Source organism: Lepisosteus platostomus, chromosome 2 (assembly GCF_059453375.1).
Source record: "Lepisosteus platostomus isolate fLepPlt1 chromosome 2, fLepPlt1.hap1, whole genome shotgun sequence".
Taxonomy (NCBI): domain Eukaryota; kingdom Metazoa; phylum Chordata; class Actinopteri; order Semionotiformes; family Lepisosteidae; genus Lepisosteus; species Lepisosteus platostomus.
The window spans coordinates 2141536-2168113 of NC_142612.1; the positions used below are offsets into that span (position 1 = coordinate 2141536).

General features: G+C 42.4%; 1 protein-coding gene across 3 annotated transcripts in view; it reads left to right on the plus strand.

The window, feature by feature from the left end:
- man1a2 (mannosidase, alpha, class 1A, member 2) overlaps positions 1-26578 on the plus strand; it is a 158107-nt gene that overhangs the window by 97502 nt on the left and 34027 nt on the right. For all 3 annotated transcript variants that reach the window (XM_088644796.1, XM_088644780.1, XM_088644788.1), the window contains 3 exons: positions 2949-3029; positions 18540-18634; positions 23745-23868. In XM_088644796.1, coding sequence (XP_088500922.1) covers positions 2949-3029; positions 18540-18634; positions 23745-23868 — 300 coding nt within the window. The remainder of the gene's footprint in view (positions 1-2948; positions 3030-18539; positions 18635-23744; positions 23869-26578) is intronic.

Genomic DNA, 26578 nt, shown 5'->3' on the forward strand with positions numbered 1-26578 from the left:
ACTGGAAAGAAGGCGGTAAACATCTGAGAGGAGACGGCAGTCAATTTGATCGAGAAACTGCGCTATAAAAAATAAAATGTCCCGTGCTAAGATGATAACAATAACCCAATGCTGATAAAATACGTTTTGTGGCGATGCATTTTAAAAGGAAGTGAGAGGAAATCTTTTATTTCTGACAGTCATATGAAAAAAATCCTAAATCACAAAAAAATGGGTTAGTTTGTGTCAGTGGCTTTTACATCTCTAATTAAATGTGATTACTGTAATATGAATGATGCAAGATGACAGATTATATTTTGTTGTAAAATTTCATAATTGATCAGTATAAGGTATTATGGAACGACTAGTGTTACTAGTGCAGCATTGTATTTTAATAACTCATCCTGAAACGAGGTTACACCTTCCCCCTTCTCTCAATGACAGACTTATTTTCATGTCATCGTCTCTATTCTCATGCAGGTTTTGACTCCACCCCTTTCTCCACCCCTCTCCACTTTGCACTTCCTGAGTGGCCTCTCTGCCTCTCCCCTCTCCCTCCTCCTCCACTTGTCCAGTTTTTGTTCTCCTGTGCTATTTAATCTTTGCCGTCTTCCCCTTCTTTCTCACACCTGAAGAAGGCTCCATGGCCGAAACATTGTGTTTCTTCTCTTTTCAGCGTGGAATAAACCTGTTACCTGTTCCTCTACAGCCTACCCGTGCTGATGCAGCTACCCACCTGAACTACTTCATTGTATTTTAATATCTTTAGATATGTTTTGCCACAGTAAATTTTTATTGTTTTTCTTGAGGGAAGAATAAGTTACGTGAAGTGATAGTAAATACGGTGTTTAGTGCCCCTGTAATTACATTCTGTTTGCAGCAGTAAGCTAATTGGGGATTCTCCATACATTGCTTTAGATGCTGCGGCACTTATTCTTGCTCAGAGGTGAGCACTCTTCCCAGCTTGTGTCATTCGTGCTTCTAATCCGTATGACACTGATTGTGCGGGCGAGGCTGTGGGTGTTGAGCAGAAGTGTTTTATTGTGCTTGTGTTAAATAACCCTAGAAACACTCGGTAAATCTGACAGGGAGATGTACGAGGCCCGCGTTTGGCTGGTGTTTTATCAGTTCTTCCTGCCCTCCAACGGACCGGAAACAAAAACAGCAGGCCGGAGCTGTTGGCTGCTCTTGGACAGGAGACCTTCTGGGTTTACATCCATTTCGTGTCTTGAAAAGCCTTCATACATACTAAACTCTTTTGTTTAGGGTTTCATTGACTGTGCTTTCTTGTGTCAGAAAGCAGTTGTGATTAATTTAGGGGCATCTCCTTTGAGAAGAAGTAGAAAAGCTTTGAAGAGACTAGTCACTGAAGCCAGGATTCCTTTCCCTGCTGTGTGCCAGGAAGGACTGACTGCCAGTGCTTTTACAGAAAGTGATGCACGCGAAAACATCGATTTTGTCTCCCGCGTTGCTGGCTGGGGTTCAGGTAGATGATGCCTGGAGCCTGGAGCTTGGAGCCATCTTTCTACAGGTGTTATATTTAATATGGAGCAGTTACAGAAATGAAAACTGTATAATAGGAGCCCTGGCCACCAGTCCAATTCTAGGGAATCATAAGCTCTCGATTCCGGGTGTTTATTCTACAACATACAGTTAAAACGCAGTCAGCAGTCATTCGGTCTTCACTATATTTTTGTCAGTTGGGCAAAACGTATTTATTGTCCTATAGGATTTTTTTTATCTGATACACCATAATTATTCACACAGTAAATAGTGGTTGTGATTATTGTACAGTATATACAGTACATCTGTTGAAAAGGATATTGTTGGACATATTGCAATAAGAGGCTGAAAGAAGTGTGCTGCCTTCTAAACATACAGTATATCCATTAACTGCAGGACTGAAATGCAACATAAACAGATTAATGATCGGTATCTTTTGTGAACTCTCATGAGAGATTGATGAGGCAGAACGCTGAGCGGCTGTGACATTTAGTGAAAAGCAGCTCAACTTGTTTCCAAAGTAGCAGAGTCAGGGTGTTTTTATCTGGGCAACAGAATCAGTCAGGGATGAGGTTAAAGCGAGATCACATGGCAATAAATGTAGGAAAGCAGGCAAGATTAGGAATAAGCTATATCCCATTATATTTCTTGTGTGGAGCGGTGGCACTGTGGCTGGAAGGTTGCCGGTTCGTATCCTGCAGCCGGCAGAGGAATCCAGAGAAATCCTCCCTGTCGGTGTGCTTTTGTGTCTCATGGAGAGCAAGCTGGAGTTTGCGAAAAGACAACATTCCTAATGCAAGAAACTGTATATGGCTAATAAAGTGATCTTATCTTGTATTTCTGTGTTTGTTTCACTCTAGTTTTCAGTTTACTGCAGGTAATGAGGCTAAAGAAACATTCTGATCTTAATATTATTGGTGTGTTTCTGCTCTTACTGCTAAGCAGTTTGCCTGCAGCTTTTGCCCCGAGTTCAGAAATGAGCTTGAAGTACAGTATGCCGACTTGCCAGCTCCGTCTGGAGACCCGGTTTGTATCCCTATGGGTCTGAGGGCCCTCCTTCCTGGCCCTGGTGTGTTCCCGGGCCTCTTTATGATTGCAGCAGCAGCAGCACCTGAAGAGACAGTTACGAGCCCAGCTGGACTGAAAACCTGTAGGCACACTGGCCCCTGCCAGCCAGGCTTGGGGGTCCTGCTGGGGTTAGTACTGTACCTCTGCGCTGTTGTCGTGGGTGCAGGGGGTTTTACAGGCTCTGCTGTGCGGTGCGGCCTCCTCGCGCTGTACTGGTGTTACACTGCTCTACAGCCTCAGTACCTGAATGATTTGGGTCTAGCACTGAAAAAGGATTTGTAAACTTTGTGTTATTTATTAATCAATTCATTGCAAGGTCTGTCTTTATTTTATTTTTTTTTCGGCACTCTTGTTGTTTTTGATCTCAATCTCACTTCATGTCTGTTTTTTTTCTCCAGAATGCCGAGGTGTCCGTCTTTGAAGTGAATATCCGATTTATCGGCGGACTGCTGGCAGCCTATTACCTGTCTGGGCAGGAGGTGAGGAAAGCTGCGAAAATAACTGGCCTCTTCCAAGCTATGTGTAAAGAACAGCCCGTGTTCCACACAGACTGCGCTAATAAATACCAGCTCATGTCTGTGGGTAAATGGGTATGCCGAGTTCTGTTCGTGTGGATTGCGCAGCAGTTATGTTGCTGGTACCAGCCTGTGAGATATAATAGTTTCAGATGTGACTTTCATCTCTTCCGTTATCTGATTTGTTTTATGTTTTTTTTGTTTTGAGGAAAAGTTTATTTTATCTCTTATTACTTTTCCCCACTGCTGGAAAGGTGCTTCACCAGGCGTAATGTTATATAGAGTAAAACAAAGAAGAAGAAAAACATGTAGAACTTTCTCAAATATTTGAAGATTCCAGGACCTTCATTCCAGGTCAGCCTTTGATCATATTTAATGTTTGACTGTTAACAAGATATATACAGAACTGTATATACATTAATATATATTAAGCGTTCTGTTTCAATACTTTGAAGATCTGATGAGTCATAATCTTTTAATATATTATGACTGACTAGAATTATCAATGCATCCTTTTCTAAAACAGAATAAAAACTTTCTCTTAACAAAAAGGAATCCCGACACTGCCCAGGCACAGCTTATCTCATACATAACCCTAGCTCCAGCTATTTCTCAATTCACACAGGGAGGGTTACTCATAAATACTGCCATCTGTTTTACGATGGCGGTAAAGGTTGTAACTGTCTCATTGTGCCTTTTTCCGATTCATAAATAGGCTTTACGGGCATGGTGGTTTTATTAACCATGATGGAAAGCAAAACCAATACGCAGGGTGTCAGTACACCGCTTTCCTCTTAATTGCTCACAGTGGAAGTGATTGAGAAAACAAATGTACTCCACTGCTGGAGGGAGCGCACGACAGGTTACAAACGAGAGGAGGGCGTTGGGCCCGTTTTGCTCGTGTGGTTGCTCGCAGTTAATTGATCTGAGGATCCCATCCAGCCACTTCTTGAAAGAAGCCGGCGTATTGCGTCTCCCAGCTTAATTTTGCCAGCTCCATACCTTCGCTTTGCAAGATGACGATTTCTCCATTTCCGAGCACGACACAAGATGTGTCTCACCAGACCAAGGTCCAGCTCAGCAGACAGGATGGCTTGTTTGTAAGTACCTGTACAGAGAATGAGAGGGTGAAAGCAAGCCTGCACTGGAAACATCGCCTTGCTTTTCCATGCTACAGGATCATTACGGAAAGTGTATGGGATTACATTCTGGAATAAGCCAATTTGATGTTTTTCTTTGCCTTAAGTGATAGTATGTGCCAGTACATCTTTTGTACTATACATCTTTCATCAAATTAGCTACCGCAGTTCCCTATAGTGTTGATCGGTTGTGTAATACTGGCTGTAATTATGACTTGAAATTACAGCCTTTGATGACCTTTAACAGCGAATCTCGAGGGTAAGCTTGCCAAGAAACACAATGCTAAATTTTTTGCAACCCATTGCCATTTTTTCCCCTAATTTATACAGTATACAAGCGCGGTGCTTTTCAATATGGAACAGACAGGTGTCTACAGTATCGGTGGCTCTTATTGGTTCATTGTTTCCAACTGTTTTTAATTGTCCATTTCCGTTGTGGTTGATTTCTTTCCCTACTATCTTACACAAGGGGTTGAGGGCATGAGGAAGCAGCTATTTGGCCCAATGAGGTCGGTTACGAGCTGGTGCCCTGGCCTTAGCCCGAGAAACAGCTGTGTGCGCTCCTTCAGTCTAACGCAACCACGTTGCTGGCTGGACTGAGGACCTCCTCTTCTGACCTTCTCTTGTGTTCCAACTGAAATGCTGACAGCTTGGAGAAAATCTGCAAGGTTTTGATACAGAACCTCCAAAGTTTGAGTCTTTGGTGCAGAAACACACTAATTGTATTTTTTAACACCGGCAAGCAGCTGAGCTTCTGTATGATGAAACTATCGTGAATAGGGTGGAAAGCTCCATTACTGTAATGTGCTAGTAGCTGAGGTCTTCACACAACCTTTATTCCTGGGTATGCCACAGAGAGAAGGGGGAAGATACCCAAGATTTCCTATAAAGTATGTTCCTACTGAACGCATATATAATTGTGGAGATATTAATACAGACTATTTCACTCGCATTTTGTACATCATGTGAAGATGTCAGCTTCTGCCCAACTCCTCATTGATCATCTCAAATGTGTTTTTTCTCTTTTGTAGACACTTAATTGTAATTTATCGGTCCGTCCCACAAGCACCTCTAATACAATTATACTTTATATTATGGGTATTATGAATGAAAGATATCGGTGGTCCTTGCGTTTCTGTCATATTAATGTGAATTTCACAGGCCATTACCATGGTGCACTTTGCCTTCAGCTCCGCCATCATACTTTCATTCATGTTCTGACTTTTACTGGTTGGTTTGACACTAGCCGGTAATTTTCTATCACTTTTAACCTGTCAGGATGACAAGACCTTCACTTTAATCTTCTTGACGGTTGTTTCATGAACGAGGTCACAAGGGTGTCGCTGTGTTTTAACAGGGTAATATGCACGCGGCCTGTTCTCTGACTGACCCCCATGGTCAATGTGAGCCAGAGTGAGAAATATTGAGGCTATCAAAGTCAACCCAATTAAATGCTACAGTTAAACGCCTGGGGCATCCCTTGTGTGTCATTGGGTTTTAAAACTTTGCGTTAATTAAGCGCTTAGAAGAAAATAGATTGCTTTTAACTGATTAAGTATAACTCCATGGCTCTCATGAGAGAAAGCTGCATATTACTATCTGGATACTTTTTAAACCCCACACTTACAGTCAGATTAAAAAAAAAAGTTGGAAATTGCCGGGTGAAATCTCCCTCCTAAACTGGGATGTAGTCGTGCTCAGTTACCTGCAGTTCACTGGTTTTGCAGCTGCTGTTTGTCGAGCTGCTGCAACGTTGAAAAGCGCACTTTTGGATCCCTGGTTTGAGGAAGGAAGTGCTCCTCATCGTTCCCCAAACTCCAGCGTTTCTGCTTTCCTTCCCGCCTCGCTGGGCTTCACTGTTTCTCCTCCTGCATCAGCCTAATGGAGTATTTCAAAGGACGCGGCGTGCCACAGCGGCCTGGCGGGAGGCTGTTTTGATCTCGGATTGCTGGCGAGTGACCCGAGATGAAAGGCCGGTCGCAGTCGCAGGAGGCCAGAAAGGGCTCCTCTCCCAGCCGCGCCGTCCCGCTCTCCGGTTGCTATGGGGACTGCAGCACGCCTCCGCCTCCCGTGGTGACGCGGCGCGCGGGGCTGGAATGCAGGAAGTAGTGTGAATGAAGGCTCGCGTGACTGTGCGCAGCCTGCAGCCGGTTAGCATCAGAGGTCACCATATTGTCATAAAACAGCTAATGATTATTACAAATCCAAGTGACCAGTTAGGCATATGATGTCCAGGAGTTGGCTTCTTGGTGCCATGTTTATACTTGTATCTGTTGTACACTAAAAACCGGTGAAAGGTGGAGCACCTTGCCATTGCTGTTGTGTCCATACACCTTGTTTTGTTTGCTGGTGGTTTAAAGTTATTCTGTTGAAAGGTTTAAGATCCTCCGGATCCAGGGGAACTGTTCAGTCAGTTACGATCTGTGTCAAAATACTAGATTTAAAGTGTCCATTTTCCTCACACAGCTCCACATGTCATTCAAATGTTGCGATATGCAGTGCAGTTAATCCGGGATACACTAATTCTTCTTTTTTGAAGGCTTATTTTAGAACAGGGACCCGACTGGATACTAAAAGTGTGTTGTAGGGGAGGACTATCTGTCCAGCAGGGCCAGTGACCTCCTCTCATTTGTCACCTTCCTTCTGGTCTTCTGCACCACGTACCATCTGTTGTGTTTACTAATGCCCTCAGGTATGCAGGGAGCCTGCCCTGTTAATTGTACAGACAGGCTACGTGTTGGTTGCCGTCTGAAGACTGGTGCATCTTGAAACAAAAACTGCCAGTAAGTTACAGCACTATGCGTCCATCACTCGGAATAAAAGACCGTTCTGCTAATGAATCTAAAGCACACAAGGAAACAAGACTGGTTGGTCAGTATGAGTTCCTTGTGAATATGTTTTACATTTGTGTTTATTGTCCTGGTCCAGTTAGTTTTCATTTTGTGCTCTCAGATTGTATATGGGCAAGAACAGTGGCAGCTTACAGTCCGGTGCAAAACCTGCACTGCTTCAGTGGCCTGGTGTGAGCTCTTGTGAATGGACTGTCAAGAGGCACACACAGTAGAACGTGCTCTGTAGTTCCTGTTGTTCAGCTTCAAGACATCCCCTTACCTGTCAACAGGGTTTATACTCTTTTTCTGCTGAAACATCTTTAAAAAGCCTCGTACGTGTCTCCTGTGTGCCCCTGCTCTTTCATTACTCACTCCCCAAGCCGTCTCTTTCTCTGGCTTTTGTTGCTCTGTGTGAACCTGCGGTTGCCAGGGAGGAGAAGAGAACTGTGAGAAAACTGAGTGTGAGGCAGCACGCAAGGGGGGGCACTCTGCCTGCCTTTCGCCACAGGTGAGGGGAGCACAATCTGATCCTGTTGCTAAGCCGTTAAGGGCAAGCGTATTGGGTTAAAAAACGTGACAAAAAAGTGATTTCTGTCAATTCTAGTCATGTCATTGAAATACAGTAAAACAAGTTATCACATGTAAATAAATGTTTATATGTTTTGCTAAAGTATTTGAGGCACCCTTACTTTGGTATGCTGTACGCTACTGTAGCTACTACAGTATTTTGTGTGCCTTTTTCTTTGTGTGTAACCTGCTAGGTCTATCTATAAACGATATTCTGACACGTGTTCCTGGCATCTCAAGGAATCTCCTTTCCAGTAAGCCTTCTAGTACTGGGTTGCGTGATATTTTCTTGAAGAATTCACAAATTCTTCTACAATGCAACAGTTACCAGTACCCGAGGAAGAACAACAACACAATCACACAACTCCACCATCACTCTTAAATTCCTCTCTTTCTCCGAACACACAAAGCACCGTGGCCTTCTTGGTGGAAATAAGTTCTAGTTTGGATTTGAAGAAATTCTTAAGTCGTCACGATTCTTGATGAATTCAGTGGGGGAATTCCAGTTGTTTAGGTTTCAGTCATTTTTAATTGGGTGTTAATTATGAAAGCTGGGGAGAAGAACAGAACTCACAAATTCCCAGCAATTCCTATTAAGAAATAAACATGGGCCTTCAGCCTCCACCAGTCTAACAGCCCTCTGTCAATACTGACCCAGCTCCTGGTCCGACACATGAATCAGACGCTGACCCACGGACCTAACAGGTTGAAGCCAAACATGGCATAAAATGCTCCTTGTTTGTCCCGTTTGCTTCCCTGCGGTTGATCTGTGTCTTCTGTAGCACAGTTTGGGTCTGGCCTGATGAGTGTGACTGGTATCGTCGTGCTGCGAGCGGGGGCTTCACCAGGGTGGTGGGGAGGCATTGGGAATGTCTTCACTGCATTCATTCGGCCCTCTGCTGTAATTTGAGGGTTTTACTTGGCTGCTGAAGCAGTTCTGTGTCATGCTGCAGGGATCTTGCCTGTGCCTCCACACCTGCAGCTGCTGTCGTTCCTTTCCTCCTAACAGCCCACACTGTGCTTTTCACCAGATTGATCTGCTATGTTCCCCCTTTTCTGTTAGCCAGTAGACGTCGTAGTCGTAGTCTTTAGGCTTAAACATTTTGTTTCCTTTCCTTGATTCCTGAACATATAGTTTATTTGCCATTTCATTTAATGGTTTTCAGTCAAGACTGTTGTCATTAATAAGCATTGAATAAGATTCATATTAAACCTATTGATTGCCCAGATACTTTACTAGAAATATCTATTTTATGGAATAACTTCCTATATTATTAAAAAGCTCAATCTGGTATATCTGGTATCCAATAGAGCAGTTAGAACAGTGTTTTTATATAATTCTAAGTGCTCATATACTTCTGCCTCTGACTGGACAGTTTCCAAACACTTGGCTGTGAATTTTAAGGAAACAAGGCCTGCATGGAAAATGAATCCTCACTTTTGATTCTCAGTAGACTAATTCCCTAGCCTTTCTGTTCAGACGTGCGTTCAGAGTATAGTTCATAATCTGGCAGAGACCGTTACAATAAGTGCCTGCTGGTGTTGAGCTTCCAAGACAAAATCCCTGCTTTTTTTAGCATAGTCTGGCAGTTTTTAGCTGTGCAGTTTCAGGAGCGGTAACGTGTTGTGTGCTGTGAGAGTCAGTGAAGGAGCTGTTCTGGCACCTGCTGGCACTCTGATGGTGTTGACTGTGGGCCGGGTTGTTTCAGTAGCATCTGCAGTCTTCTGTTACCTTACTGGCAGGTTTGTAACATGACAGTGAGCCCATAGTTGCACCAGAGGTGTTGGCAATGTGGCTTCATAGTTATAAAATTTTGGAGGGGCTGTATTGATTTTCATTCTGATTGATTGTACCTGAGCACTTCTCATTGAGAAGCTGCCATTTCAATTCACTGCCTTTCATGAGAAACTTAAAACACCGTACCTGGTATTTTAAGCTAATATGTTTTCCTCATTCTGTCTGAAATCATTATTCTCCAATTGTTAAATGACCTTCAAATTGCTACAGTATGAACTGTCAAATTAAAATCCCGAAGTACAGACTTATCAGCTGAGGAATTCTAGGATTTGCAATTTGCACTGGGGGCAAGGGAAGATGGCACAGGCCTTTTAATGTTTAACTAAAATGCAAAGAGGTTTAAGAAAAAATTAACTTGCACCCAAGCATCACAAGCAGCTAGAGCCAGTTCCAGGCTCTTAATTTGATTTGAGCAAGATAGCCCTGGCGGCTGCCCTTCTCGCACGCCCCCATGAATCAGAAACAGGAGGCTGCTGTACGAGAATGTTATTGTAAAACCAGTGAATGTCCAGGAAAAGAAGGGTTATCTCGTCCTGGAAGAGCTCCCTGCTGATACATCTCTGTCGAATTCAAAATGCTTTATTACCATGTGTTCCTACCCATAGTCCACTTTTATTAAATATTCAGAGGACAAATAACAGGGTGATTGATGGTGTTTACCTTCCAGAATCCCCGTTATAAACAGCTCCTTTCTGCATTTGTCTTATCTTGTTTTTGTGGCCGACATCACAGCATTGTTGCTGCTGGGACTGAGTAATAACAGAATAATTCAGAGGATAAACTCATTCTAAGACGTGTCACCTTAAATATTGGTGCGTGTGGCGTAATACCCCCCGACAGCGTCCTCCCTCCTGTGTGTCTGCGGGCGAGAGGAGCAGAGCGCCCAGCTGCAGGACGGCCTTTTATTATTGATTGATATCGGCACTGTGGTCAGAGAGCTCAGGTTTTTCCCCTGAGCTAGCATATCAGATGTTGAAAGTACAGCTACGCCATAGAAATATCTAAATTACTATTTTTTTTTCTTGTAGTCTAGCGTACAAGCGTTTTAAATTGCCTTTGATTTAATAGGAGCGTTACAGGAACATTTAGAATTTTGAACTACCAGCAGGGCAACGATGTTGGACTGACACTTTTCACTCCATGAGGGATGCTGGACGTGCTGCAGAGAAGGTGATCAGAATCCTGAGAGAGAGAGCTGTTCGTTCCATCTCTCCGATGCGGATCATGTCGTCGCTGCTGTGGCAAGAGGGGAGAGGAGCGCGGTGGTCAGCCCTGCCTGACCCTTGTCCTGAATGCAGAAGAGCTGATTCCCTCTTCAGATTAAGAGTGCAGTGGGTGGCCTGCCTACCCAGCCAAAGAAGCTTCACATTTGCTGTGTTTTTAATTCTCTTCCTTTCCTTTGCCTCCCTCTTTCCTGATCATCTATGCTGGCCCTGGCTTGCAGACTGCCCCGTTCCCATTGCCTCCCTATCATTGCCTTCAAAACCAAGCAACACGTAATCTGAACACAGAAAATGAGATCTTCTGGTTTCCAAAGGCTTCTAAGCTACCATTGTATTGATTTAAAAAAATAAAAGTACCTGTTTGTTTTTTCTCCTTGTATGAAACAGTAAAAAAACAACTACAGTGGGATTTATTCTTACAAGTCCTTTTTCCAGCCTTCAGGGTTTCAGCTGCACTGAAACTGATCCTGACCAAAGTGCCAAGGGGTCAAAAAGTGAAGCCAATCATCCTGCATTTTTTATGTACTGAACAGGAGCATTTCAGACGCGGCTTGTTACAGACATTAACAAGAGCTCTGCAGCTGATCAGTTAGCGGTGAGAACAGAGATGACATTGTAGGGTGTGAGCTGAGTGTGAAGGGGTTCAAACTGTGCAAGCTGGGAAAATGGGCAGAGGCCTGTTGTGTGGGGGTGATTACAGAAGTATGACATTAGAGAGCAAATGGAAAGTCAAAACTACATCCTGTGTAAGAATATTCTTGTATCATGTATGTCCTTCTTATTTTGTGATGAAATAACATACCTTTGTGTCCTTCTCATAATTGTGTACCTCGGAGCATGTTCTGATGTATAACAAATCTCTCAGAAGGGCTCATGTTTAGAGCATGGTTTTGCTCTGCTCTCTGGAAGGGCTTGTCAGTTTAAGTTATTTCAAACCTGGAATGCACTGTGACGTCTTGCATCCCTACATTATGAGTACATTGCATGTTGTAAAGTACACATTCCACGACAAAGAGTCTCCTGGAAATATGCTGTGTAAACATAGGATTTCATGCAGATTGGAACTGCAAGCTATTAAAATTATATTTGTAGTTTTTTTTGTTGGAGTAAGAGGAGATATTACAACAGTATTAGAAAATTCTATGGAAAAGACTGTGGAAAAAAGTTACTATTTTTTTCTAAGAGCAAAAAGAGGTTATTATGTTTTGTGTGATTGTGCATTTCTTTCAGATTTTAACTGGATGCTTCAGGGATGGTGACACACTGATATGGTGAAGGTTTAGGGCTTCTGTATTTGTGAAGGTTGTTATGAATTTCATTAGCAAATCGTAAATAAAGGCCTTGCGAGTTAAGTTCCAGAATGACCCAACCCATCCTAGTTTAAGCTGATGTCTCTATTTTTAAGTACTGTAGTTCAAGTGGGGAGCTGTGTCAGAATGTGCAGGCTGCAAAGGAACAAGGAAAGGTTTATTCCTTCCTGAAAAGAGAAGAAAAAGAAACACAATGTTTCGGCTAGTGTGCTTTGATACCCGAAGAAGGCTCCATGGCCGAAACATTTCTTCTTTTCTTCTCTTTTCAGCATGGAATAAACCTTTACTTGTTCCTTTGCAGTCTATATTTTTAACATTATTATAGCCTCTATTATTTAACATTAAATACTTATAATAATAATAATAATTGCTTACACTTATATAGCGCTTTTCTGGATGCTCCACTCAAAGCGCTTTACAGGTAATGGGGACTCCCTTCCACCACCAATGTGCAGGTGTGTGTGTCTGTGTGTGTGCCCTGTGATGGAGTGGAGTCCAGTCCAGGGTGTGTGTGCCCGGTGATGGAGTGGAGTCCAGTCCAGGGTGTGTGTGCCCGGTGATGGAGTGGAGTCCAGTCCAGGGTGTGTGTGCCCTGTGATGGAGTGGAGTCCAGTCCAGGGTGTGTGTGCCCGGTGATGGAGTGGAGTCCAGTCCAGGGTGTGTGTGCCCTGCGATGGAGTAGAGTCCAGTCCAGGGTGTGTGTGCCCGGTGATGGAGTGGAGTCCAGTCCAGGGTGTGTGTGCCCTGCGATGGAGTGGAGTCCAGTCCAGGGTGTGTGTGCCCTGTGATGGAGTGGAGTCTAGTCCAGGGTGTGTGTCCCCTGTGATGGAGTGGAGTCCAGTCCAGGGTGTGTGTGCCCTGCGATGGAGTGGAGTCTAGTCCAGGGTGTGTGTGCCCTGTGATGGAGTGGAGTCCAGTCCAGGGTGTGTGTGCCCTGCGATGGAGTGGAGTCCAGTCCAGGGTGTGTGTGCCCTGCGATGGAGTGGAGTCCAGTCCAGGGTGTGTGTCCCCTGTGATGGAGTGGAGTCCAGTCCAGGGTGTGTGTGCCCTGTGATGGAGTGGAGTCTAGTCCAGGGTGTGTGTGCCCTGTGATGGAGTGGAGTCTAGTCCAGGGTGTGTGTCCCCTGTGATGGAGTGGAGTCCAGTCCAGGGTGTGTGTGCCCTGTGATGGAGTGGAGTCCAGTCCAGGGAATATCCAGCCTTGTGCTGGAGTAGGCCCTGGCTCCCCTAGTGACCCTATGTTGGGTCAAGTGGTTAGAAAATGGAGAGAGAGAAGGATTGCCAGTTAGAGGCTAAGAACATGTTTTCTTCATTTTCTGAAGATCTATAGTACTCATACTATGAAATGTAAGCAATATGGGCTAAATGTTAAAAAAAAGTATTACCATCTTATAAATCTTTAGTTCTTTGTCCATGTTTTGTTTTGACCTGTAGAACCTTTTAGTATTGAATTAAAATATTGTTCAATGCATTGTTTTATATATACATATATTAAATAGCCATTTTTGTTGCAAATGAAAAAAAGTACAGAATCTGAGAACAATTTTCATTGCACTCACATTGCAGTGTCCTAAGTGGTAAGACAGTAGAATCAGTGGGAATTAAAGAGCATGTGTAATTTTTTCGTGTCTTTATCATTTAGAGTAGATAAGTGGCATCATAAAACACCTTAATAGCCTTTCACTTCTGCTTATAAATTACTGCAAAAATTACTTTCATTGAATCCATAGCAGTTGTGCATTTAGAGTCAGGAATCAATCTTAGATCAAGATTTAATTCTGTAGCCCAGTTTGTAGTTTCTGAGGTGTGACTTTGCGTGTGCATGTGTGTATATACACAGTATATTGAAGGCTGTCAGTAGAGGGGGTTGTCTAGGCTTTGCAGATCTGTGCCACTGCAGTAATCCATTAAAGCCAGTTTACATTAGAGTTAATTGCCAGTACTGAACTGTCATCTAATTTTCTGCCTTGTAGAAAATTCACAATTACGTTGCTGTCAGCCCAGTTGGATGAGTTAAGCAGGGTCTGACTCGAGAGCCATATTTCTGGATGTTTTTATAGCTCTGGTTTTTCATTCATCATTTCGGTGTGCCTGTGCCCTCGGACAGAGACTAGAAAGCAGGGAAATACAATGCAGTTGTTGAAGTTGTGCCCTGGGAATGAAAGGCTCAGCATTAATTTAAGTAAGGGGAGCAGGGTGATTAATTATTTTAATTTATGTGCTCCCTTTAGCATTATACTGCAATGGGCATAGTTAAACACAGATTTATGGCATCTAATCTGCTGTAGGGGTGTTTCATTTTTTTTCATTACATCAGAAAATTAAGATGCTCTTCAGAACAGACAGCAACTCATTTAATTGCCTGCATTAGAATTCTATGTACTCTTAAGGACAATTTTACAGCATGTGATGATAGTAGTATCCCTTGAACTATTTTGAATTCAAAATAATGTGGGCTTCTGGTGCAGGCTCAACAGATTGCTACTATAGGTACTACATTGTTTTGAGATGTGTTGCTGTCTTCATAAGATTACATTCGGACAGGTTTCACAGACCTGAAGGAGACAGAGTAACGTGAAGTGTTGTCATCAGGGGGGTCTGTGTCTGAAACAAGTGGTTTTCACAGAGACCAGTATTATGTCATCTCTCATAATACCTGAAGAAGAAGAGCCCAGCTGTGGTTATGTGAAAGAAGATAATCTTTTTTTGTACTTGATTTTCATTCTAGGTGGATTTACGGGGGATTTTTAAATTTGCGTTGGGAGGAAAAGATTGCCATTCTACAGTTGTTTTGCCTTTTTGCAGTTGTATTTTAGCATGCAGCAACGTTTGTCATTTCTGGTGATCTTTATTCTAGAATATGTCCTGTAAAAGTTTATTTTATCTTGGGACTCAGGTTAGAGAATCCACTGTTATGCATATAAACTCCATTTATACATTTTCCATATTTATAATATTCTTTTCCTTGGCTTTTTCACTTACACCATGGTGAAGTGAACAGCCTCATACAGTACTTGTCTGTTCTCCGTCTTGCATGAGATGTTTTTGCCGAGTCACTTGTTCCCAAATGTATTTTCTCAAACTAGACTAAGCCTTTAAAATTGTATTGCTATCATTTTATAAATATCATTAAAATATTTATTTATCTCAGGTTAGAGAATCCACTGTTATGCATATAAACTCCATTTATACATTTTCCATATTTATAATATTCTTTTCCTTGGCTTTTTCACTTACACCATGGTGAAGTGAACAGCCTCATACAGTACTTGTCTGTTCTCCGTCTTGCATGAGATGTTTTTGCTGAGTCACTTGTTCCCAAATGTATTTTCTCAAACTAGACTAAGCCTTTAAAATTGTATTGCTATCATTTTATAAATATCATTAAAATATGTATAGCCATTGAAAGTAGGGTTGGAGCTATTACATTTTGCTCTGTTCTGTGGAAGAGCAACTACACTGTAATAAATTGTGTGTCAGATGACTGTGTTAGTGTTTCTCGGCATTACACTGATGCTTTTTGTATCCGGTGCTTTTCTTAGTTTGACAGAGCCATAGACAGAAGAAAGGAGCAATAAAATGAGTCCCACTAGATACTGTTCTCTATTCTCCTTTACTTGACAGACTCCGGGCTGTTGCTAATAAAGCTTTTATGTAGAGTAGCTGGTAAATTTAATGCTAAAGCCATTTTTAATCTGGTTGAAGCAGCCTACTGATCTGGCTGTAGTAGGTGGTGTGTCACTGCAGTCTTTCCCCCGAAGATAACAAACATCAAAGATCTTCGTTACTGTCCTGCAATGAAGCAGTTTAAATGTATAGCTGGCATTTGCTAATTTTATAGTCTCCTTGTAAGTTAAACATTTTTTTATGGCACACTTAATGCACACATGCAACAAGACTCCCTTTTTGCACAGTTTCTCAGGCACCACTTCTGTTTATTATATCAAACTCTGTTTTTACCCCCCTAAGCATTTCTTTTTATTTTGTTGTGGCAGGATTTTATATTTCTCTTCTGACAGGTTTAACTTTTTTAAATCAAGATTTTCCTGATTTTGTAGACATTGTAAGTAAATATATGAAGGGAATCTTTTTGTTTTGTTCTGGCTTAGATGGATCTTTCAAACCTTTAGATTTGATTATACTTTTTTTTCATTGCTCTTGCTTTGAAATGACAAGACTTAACGTCTCTCTTCTGAGCTATCTACATACATTTGGTTTGTATGCTTTCTTGTTTGTTTGGCTGACGCGTTCATTCAGATAAAATGTACAGCATTTGTTTCCGCCAGACGTTCCTGCCCGTTCTTACAGCAGCGGGTGCTGGGGCAGTCTGGGAGCGATGCCCTGCTGAAGGGCCTGTTGAGGGTGCCATCCCTGGGGTCGGAGGCCACAGCATTCCAGCTGGGACCCTCCCCACTGCTCCATATCATGCCTGAAAAACACATTTCCGCCCAGTTGTGGTGATGAGACTTCTCTTATATAATTTAAAAGAGGATTTCCAGCAAAAATACATTGAAACTGCATCTAAGAGTTACAGTACTAATCCAGATGGGCCAGTGTACGTTTTGCTCACAGTAAGTCTCATTGCATCAAATGACCTTGTGAATGGAATGGATTTTAATATTTAATCTGCTTGATATTTTTCTTATTTGCTTTCGCAACCCTGTAAAACACCCCAAGAAACAGCTCGATGAGATGGGATTAATTAACTAATAATTACTCGCCAGGCTAGACAGGCTGAGTTGCTACTCTCGCTTGGAGTTGCCCGTGAGTGAGAGGCTACAGTACAGGGGGCTGGGCAGGACACTCCGGTCCCTCATACATCAGGGTCACAGTCCAGCTGGAGCTGGGAGATTGATCCAGTTGTGCCAAAAAAAAAAAAAAAAGAATTGCTTATCAATTAAGATAAATGGGGTAAATGACATTAAGTCTCAAGTAAATATGGGGCTAACAATCGGAGCTCAAAACAGAGAGAATTATTTACTGCATTTCAGAATTGTTGTGTTTACATTTTGGTATTCTCAGTAATTACCGAGCCAGCCACGTACCCTAGTGTGATACCAAAAGTGTACCCATTTACACATTTCTTTGAGGATCGCTGCCCTGGAGTGTTAAGACATTTATAGGAACTGGCACCGGAGTCTGAAATCCGTTTGCTGCTTTATGATGGGCATAGACATACAGTGCAGCTGGGAATCAGAGAAGCCGGGTGTTCCAGGCCTCCGAGGCTGGGAGTGAAGGTCAGTCTGAGGGGACTCGTGCCCTTCTGTCTCCTTCACTTGCTGGACACTGGAAAACTGGCACTAAAGGTATTCTGAAGATATAAACATTGATTTGAGCTTTACATATCTGAGTTTTGTTAGGTCTGACAGCAGTAGGATGGATTCTGCTAGACTCCTGTCATGTCTGAGAAGGTGTAAATAAAACTGGCGTTATTTTCCTCACGGGCTAATGGCCGGGAGGTGGGAGGGGTTGTTCATGGGGCTGTTGGCTGTAAACTGTAGTCTACGGGGTGCTGCACCCCTCTTCTGTGAGCACTGCTGACAGTTCGCGAGGGTTTTCGTGTGGTTAGTGTCTGTGTGTGTCATGTTGCCGTGTCCGGTCAGTGGCGCAACATCACATCTGTGGGTTCTGGCTTCGTTTTCCCTGTGTCTTGGGGTGCACCCGTTTCCTGCCACCCCCCCCAGACGTGATGGATGGTCTGTGGCCTTGTGGCGGGCGGGCACCTGGCCTGGGGAAAGAGCGGACACGCCTTCCTGCCTGTGCCCAGCGCTTCAGCGATCGGCTCTGGTCTTCACCTCGACCAGCAGCTCCGCTGAATAGATTGTGTGCAAAACTTTGTATTAGAGGGATAGTTGATCACTATTTTAAAAAAGGTGGACAGAATGGAGTAAATCTTCTGGGTTCTGAGACCGTAATGACACACTAGTAGACGCTCATAATTGGCAGAAGTCTGTTTTTTGTGAACTTGTTGTTACAAGAGGTTACATTGTGTTTATAAACTTGACATGGAGCAATGAACATTTTTTTAAAGGATGGATTTTAAGGTAGTGGCTACCAGATACATTTGGAAAAAAAATTGTGGTTTTTAATACTCTGTTAACTCTTGGGCTGAACTTGCTGCGCACGGTAGGATCTTTAGAAAGTGTTTTTTTTCATCGGCTTGCCATTTAGCAGCCGTGATTTCTTTATACTTTACACCATCATCTAGAATGTGTAGAACATTTTTGAAGGTTAATCCTTTAATTTAAAACCATTACTAATTATTTTCTATCGTTTGACTTTTTATAACCTTTTATATATTTTTGTAATATTTATAACCTGTCCAAAACTTCTTGTGATGAGCTTTTCTTATTCTCCGAATGTGCCTCCAGATGTACAGTACTGAGTTGGGGGGTTCCTTTGACAGGCCCGCACCTGGTTCCTCACTAATAAGGACAGCCTGTCTTCCTTGCGTTGACGCAGCACTGGTTCCAGAAAGCTGCAGCTCTGCCTGCTGCCTACTCCTGCCATCAGCACTAAGGCGCCTGCTCACCACGCTCCTTCAGTCTGTGGGTAGCCCCTTCATTCTTCCTCCCTTCACTCCTCTTTTTCTTTTTTCCCTCGCAGGTCTTCAAGATCAAAGCTGTCCAGCTGGCAGAGAAGCTGCTGCCGGCTTTTAACACCCCCACCGGCATCCCCTGGGCGATGGTCAACCTGAAAAGGTGAGGGTCCCTCCCTGTGTGGCGCCCAGCGCAGCCGCCTGACTGTCAGTGCCAGCCTTCAAGGTGAAACTGTGCGGCGGGAATGTCGGAAGCCCAGGTGCTTTGCTCGGTGGCGGCCGGCGAGGCGTCTGAGTTTCACAGACGTGCAGTGCCACGAAGACCGTTAACTCCCCTCTGCTAGCTTACCCACTGGACCTAGTTTGTTTTGGAGCTGGGGTTCTTTTATTCTATACTTTTAAAATAAAAGGTTGTGCATGGGCCTCATTAATATTTTGCAGTTTCTTAGCTTTGAACAAAGTACATTGAGCTCCAGGGTGTATCCACTAGGGGATCATGGGAGAATAATCAGGTGCTGCTGTGACATACCATAGAAACAAGTTCCTCTTTGCGATTATGAATTTCAAAGGCGGCTTCATCCAAGAGCACGTTCAAGACTCGCTTACGTGCTTCCCAGTCATTCAGCAATCACGGCACGTTTTAACTAGATGTATCAAAAGGTGCTTCTTTATTATTTTCTAAATGAAATACCTTAAAAACTGTAATGTTTTCAACATATTGTCCTCACAAAATCATCAAAAACTCAATTTATCATTCACATATGTTCTGTATGTTTTCTTCTCGCAGTTGACATTTAAATTTATTTTAAGACGTTTGGAGCATAATTGTACAAACAAAAAAGATGTGGCTCCACTGCAAATTGCAGTACGGAGAAAACACCTTTTGTCTGATTATAATGAAGCAATGAAGGCAGGTGATAGCTGAGAATAGAAGTGCATGTTTCAGCTTCCTGCTGGACTGGAAATGTGTGTAAATACCCGTTCCCCAGTGACTTCTCTGGTTTCCTCTGCCACCTGAGAGTTACACAGGAGTTATCTGAGATGTCTGGGCGAGGGGAAGGCCAGACAGAAGAGTACTCGTGTCTAGACAGTGCAGTGGGCTGCACAATCACAATTTAGAAACCACAGAGAAGAAGATGCGCGGATTGGTTTTAGATCCAAATTCAAGTGTTTAGTGAATTGCTTGTTGCTCACACAGAGGTAGAGGAAGAATTTAAACTGAAAAAGACTGCTTTACAAGGCCGAAGGCTTTCATTGCCTCTAGATGTCTGAATAGAAAAATTGCGTATTAGTCTCAGTTATAGGTCTGTGATATGCTATGACTTTTGCGAAAGTGCAGTATGAACTTTTTCACTGGTGAGCCAAAGAATGGAAGAGTTACCGAGAGTGAACCGGTATCCTTTGATGAAGTAATAATGCCATCTAGTCAGGTGCATCCCATTACAGCCCATTTGATTGACCTCTGTATAACACTTCCATGTTGACTGGTTCGATGACCAGTGGCCTATACCAGGTGGTAATATGGAAATATTGGGAGACTGTTCTTTTGTTCTGTTCTGGTATCGCCTGTATGGAAAGAAAGAACCATTCTCTCACATTTTGCATTGTTCATCAAGAAATGTACAGTATTTAAAAAAGGGAACAGAATGGTGCCATGAACCAGAGAGGAGCCAGTTACTGTATGCTATTCATTTTCAGGAGATTGCATCTTTGACCACTGTGTGATGTAATCAGAAGAGCTAAAGTTATTCCGTCAGAGCAAAGCAACAATCATTCTTTCATTCATTGTCTGGTACATCGCGATCCTTATTAAAGACCACAGGCTGCATGTCTGGAACAGGGCATACAACAGAAGCACGTATGTGTGGCATTACGGACGGCTGTGAAGCAATCATTGAAGATCCTCTTGTCAAGAAGTGCTTTTAAGATCATGCAAAGGCAGGCTGCTCTCCAGACAATAAGGCATCCCCATTCAAGTGTGTTTTCATGTAATCGCCATCATTCTAGTCTCTTAAGCTAGAGATGCTATTCTCTCATTCCATCTTCAAGATTACATTAGCATATGTAGTTTCTGATTGCCTGTGCTGGCTGAGTGCTTCCTGAATTATCATTGTTTCTTTGAAATGGGGAATTTTTTTTTTTTAGATCTCTCTCTTCTTTAATGAGATATCTCAGTAAATGAATCTTCAGCAACACTAAAGTAGCATGTAAACTGTCTTTTTGGCACCAGTGGTGTGTTTCCCACTTAACAGGGACAGACGGGTAAATATCAGTAATACATGAAAGGGCGTGCCCTGTCAGCTCTGGCTACTCTTCTTGAGTTTCTCCATCAGGTGAACAGCTCCTTGCTGCCATATACAAATACTGTAGATAGGACAGTGTCCCAGATCTCATTCCAAACCTTGCTTTTTACCAGCAGTGTTTTCCTTGTTTAAACAAATCAAGAAAAGTTTATTTCCAAACCTCAGCTCTTTCCACCATCCAAAGCTGAATCAAACTAACTTGTTTCTCTTCCTGTCTTATGTCCTTTTCACCTTTGACCTCTGGTCAATTGCAGACCTCATGCCTGAGCTTTCTGGTAAATGTAGTCCTTGGGGCTTGGCTGCATCCTCCACTTTGCCACAAAATGTTGGGTTTCTGCCAATTAGCTCATCTCCCTATTGGGACACAATAGCCATGAAGACATTGAGGGGAATATCCAAAAATATCTTGTTTTTCTGTTTATGTAAATATTGAGCTAAATGGTTTTTTTTTAATCTATGCACTCTACAATGTCCTTAAATGCTTTTTGTTCCAGTGCAAACCAGTCCAAAATCTGCCACAGGAATGCAAAAATATTAAAATGATTTGGAAGTTTAAATTAAAAAGCTGTAAGTTTTATTACTCTTAGCCATACATACTATGTATGTTGTCTTTTGCATGAGTCGCCCTTAAATGTTATTTGGGTAATTGGAAATGGGAATTTGGAGAAACATTTGTGTCCTGCAGCACAGCCTTTGTAAACCATACTGGTAGTGGTTTTACATTTGTATTTTACTCTGATTTATAGATTATCTGTGCTGTGTATCCTCAGGTCCATTCGTTTATTTACTGTGCTTTTAAATCATTCCCAGGCTCTTGAGGTATTTTATTCCTAACCTGTATTCGTACAAGGGGTAAAGGCCCTACCAGAACAGACTTCTGTGTTTAAAACAGATAAACCTGGAACACATATGACTTCAACACACAGGCTTTTAAGGAAATGAGAGAGAGGCAGAACCCTTTATTAAATATGTTGCATAAACAGTGTCTACAGATTAAATGCTGTTAGTATTCCGGGGATGATTCGTCACTGCTGAGCAAAATCCCTTCACGTTTATTAAAAACTAAATTGACCAGTGCTGGAGACCAGTGGCCCTTAGTTCCACCGGCTGCTCTGTAAACTCAAAATGAATATTGTGGGAATTCTAAAGTAAACTGTTGCTTTTGCTGGCATCAGTATTTGTTTCTTTGTAGGCCGAGTCTGCTGGGGCATGTGTGTGTGATACAGATGTAAAGCAGCTCAAAATGAGAAAGTAAGAGGAATCTGAGCTTTTACTTCATATCTGATGCTAGCTTTAAGGTGGTTATTGTCTGATGCACTCATAGAAGATTCTTGACTAGATGTGTTTTACAGTATCAATTAATACATAAGTATTTCAGGAAATGTGTTACATTTATGGCATTTTGCAGTATTCACAAACGGGCATTTCTAGAGCCTTCAAACATGAGACACTCGCACAGCCTCCTCATTTCTCCATGTTATTACTGTACCTCTGCAGCATGTATAATTGCACTAATATAGTTGTTATGTTTATCGTTTATAGTTTCTCCATGAAATTCCTTGTTTTCTGAGAATATCCTTGGAATCTTTCACATTGACAAATCGAGGTCCGATCCAGGCTCCATTCATATACTGTACAGCCAAATTTTATTGTAAAACGTTAGCCTTGGTTATGTACTTTTTATTTAGTGTACTGTATCAAATATATTTTCAAGAAATATGATTATTGGGCTATGAACAAAAAATGAAGTGAAGCTCTCGTTCAGTTACGTCTACCGCAAGCCTAGTGCCACCTGGTGGTCTGTTTGAGCAGTGGAGGGCTCACAGAGCTTTCCGCTGGCGGGAGTTTCGACACATCGCTTCCAGATGGCTGCTGCTGTACACATGCTGCACAGGCACACTGGAATTAAAATGAAGGTAACTGAGCCCACCCAGTATGGTAATGAGTGGGCTACCTGTCGCACGTCATGAAACAGCAGGGGCTGCAGACTAAAGTTACCTTGTGCTGGTAGGGTTGGTTGTGCTGTGCGGTCACCCCAGGAGGCAGACTTTGAAATCTTAGTCAGTTTTAGCACCGTGTGGGAGGAGTAGGTCATCTGAGTAATGAACTGAAAGCTAAATACCGTGATCTCTACTATTTCTCGAGTTTCCGAAATGCGAACTGGCTCATGCACGATTGGTTAATAGGGGAAAGTTGTCTGTTATACGCGATTTCATCTCCGACGTGTTTGTTTTGCGTCGCGGAGTAACACAACTGAATATGGCGGTCCTCAGAGGAATACACATGATGCTCAGTTGTCCCATGTGCTTTGTTTTGGAAGTGCTAATTGGGAGCTGCTCCTCAGTTTTCTGCTGTTTTCACTAAATCTTCTGCATTGCCGTAAATATCGGTGGACAAGGTGACAAGAATGTGTCTAAGAAGCGTGCTGGTGATAAAATTTCAGGTGGTGAACTTCACTTTTCTTCAAGGTAAAGTCCTAAATTTACTGTAGTATTTCGTTATTTCTTATGAATTTAACATGTATTTTCACTGTGGTAACATTTTTATTAGGAAAACTACTTAATTTGGTAAAGCTTTGGTTAGGCATGTGGTTAGGTTGTGAGTGCTCTGTCCCCGACCCCATTTTTCCCCATAAGCCCTGTTACTGTATTTTTTTTGCACGATTTTCCATAACGCGTGGTTTTACAGGAACGCATCTGTCGCGTTATAGCAGAGACGCCTGCACAGTGTCTTTCACTACGATTGATAGTTCTCTATAGCAGCAGAATTTCTTTTGTGAAAAAATAACTGTTTATTTTACAAAAAGAGATATTTTTAGTTTAAGTGCGCAAGTTCGGCCCAGATGGGATGTATAGGAAAGGTAAAAGTGTCAGATTGTATCATGCTGCCGGGAGGTTTGTTTTTTGCTGGGAGAGCTCGTCCGTGAAAGAGAGGTTCTGTTCTCAGATAGTTTCTCTCTCTGCATTGCAGCGGAGTTGGCAGGAACTGGGGCTGGGCGTCGGCGGGCAGCAGTATCCTGGCGGAGTTCGGGACTCTCCACATGGAGTTTGTGCATCTCACCTACCTGACTGGCGACCCAGCCTACTACAACAAAGTGAGTGGAAAACCTGGCAGCAGCCCACACTCCGTCCCGGTGCTCATTCCTGGCACCATTAGGTGAACTCTAGTCCGAAAGCAATCCTCAAGCATGGACCTTTTTACCTTGGGAGCACACTAAAAAAATTAACGGTTTGTACAAAAACATGATAGTATGATTTGCACCAAAAATCCAAAATAAAACGTCCGTGGTGATTAGGCAATTTAATCAGATTTTTTAAATGAAAATACAGGTGTAAATTCTTTTACATTTATGATTTCTTCAAACCACGCTGAGCACAATTTGCATTAGATCTGAGTCTTTAAGCCCAAAACTGTTCCTGTGTCCTCGTTGCGCTTTAAAGGTGCAGACAGGTGCACTAATTGATTCCCAATTGGCTGGCTTTTGTTCCAGCTGAGCTTGTGATCACCATTGCTAATTGGTGCCTTTAACTGATATTTTTGCTTGTTTAGACTTTTAAGTTTGCTTGTTTCTGCACTCAGTCCCGAGTTTCAGAAATATCCTGCTTCAAGCATTGTTTCCAGCAGCTTCCGCATAGTTTTAACAAGTTCTTGAAGACGGAGTCTGGATCTGCTTTGCAGTTTGCAGTAGAAGTTCCAGTCAGTCATGGCTGAGGTGTCATCAGTTATTCTTGATGCCCACTTATCGATTGGCACCTTCTTCTCCAAACTGCTCTTCATCTTCACCATGTTGTATGTAATTGACACCTCCGGTTGTTGACTTCAGTGACAACAATGTCAAAAAAATACTTTTTTGAGGGCGTCCATTCGAACAAGCACTGCCAAATGAGCATTATCACCTGAGCCCACAGATGCATCACACTGAACTGAGAGCCATTGGCAATAACCCATATCCCTTTCCAGGTGCTCTTTCACGTTGGCCTATTTCAAGTACACTTTGAAACTGTTTAAAAAGTTTATAGAGTTTCAGGACAAAGACGTTGAAGGAATGAGACAGCTGAAGAATGGTAAAATGGGACAGGATAGCTACAGTATTGAGTTGGGAGATAACTAGTGGTGGCACTTGATAAAATGACTAAAAAACAATAGGATCCCATTTAAAAAAGTAGTGCAGAGAATTAGAAAGCACATTAAGAAAGGATACAAGGCCAAGAGAGATATGGAAAGGCATATTGCAAGTAAAGGTTAAAAGTAGATAATAGAAGGTTCTTTCGGTACTACTGCAGCTAAAAAAAAAAACAAAGAGGAAGAAAAATGTATCCAGGACGACCGTGGCAAACACCAGGCAATGAAAGGGATATGGATGATGTGATGTGTGAGTAGGTACTGTAAATTCGACTTTCACTGAGGAGGACGTCAACAGCATGACACCTGCAGTAGTAGAAGGACAAAGCTCTGTTTTTAACAGTTTTAACATGGAAGGGGCGCATCTCTTTCAGGTATTAGACTCATAAAAATCCCATGGTACTGATGATATCTTACCATAGGCACTCAGGAAAATGAGGTGTAATTCAGAAGATATCTGTGTAGGTCTTTCAATAATGACACGGATGATCCCTGTGAACTGGAAAATTGCCAGTGCGGTGCTCTTTTCCAAGCGGGGAGACAAAACTGACCCATGTATAGACCAGTAAGTCTTGACTTCGGTTCCATGTCACGTCATGGAAACAATTAGAACTAAACCAGAGGATCACCTACATGAAAATAATATCCAAGGGACTTATCAACACAGATTTAGAAAATTAAATCTTGCCTAACCAACGTGCTTGGGTTCCTGGAACAAGGGGCTTCACTAGTCGATACATACAGCAATATTAATAAATACATTTTTTGAAGGGTTTGGATAATGTTAAAACGTTTTGATAACGTTAAAAGAATAGTTATGGGAACTGCAATGCTATTTTTATATTTTGGGGTTATAAAGAAACAGCATTGGTGAGTGCATTTCAAACCGCAATGAAATTAAAATGTACACAGTAACTCGTAAAACCTCCAGTTTACCTCACAAAATAGTCAAAATATCCAGGTCTGCGCAGCGCCATGTTCTGTGATTCAGAACGAGGCGACAAAACTTCCATTGACATGCGGCCCTGTAATATTGTAAACAAGCAGGCTTGTTAATACATCCAACAGAAATACTGCTCTCTGCTTTGAGAGTTTTGCCGCCAAACACTACTAATTTGTTAACTCTGCGTGCAGATTGTGTTGGAACATTTCTGCGGTGAAAAGTCTGCTGCACAACCTGTACTTATTCACTCGGCCATAATAAAAACGGTGACTGGTGAGCAGAAAGGGGCCGCATCACGTCGCAATGAGAACGTCATCATGAGAACTCTCGACAACATGATGGCTGTGCAGTACGTCCGGTTCTTTTACAAAGTGCTTAACTTGAAATTTGTACACGTTTTCTGTAACGTCAATGAATTGATTTTGTTACCGAGATTCGAAAACCTGTCTGAGAAAATGGGACTGCAGTTCCCCTTAAATGACTGGTTTTACACATTCGCTGCGAATGGTTAAGTGATAGACGACGGAGTACAAAGGGCAAATGCTCAGACTGGGGTGATGTGAGGAGTTGAGTACCACCACAGAGCCAATCCCTCCACAGGCAGAGCAGATAAATTGTAAACCATAAACATATCTAGCTCTATTATGCCATGTGCTCATTGTGTTTCAGAATAGGAAATATGAAGACAAGCAGTTAGAACCATTTCAAAATCTGAGAGTAATTAAAATAGCTTTCCACA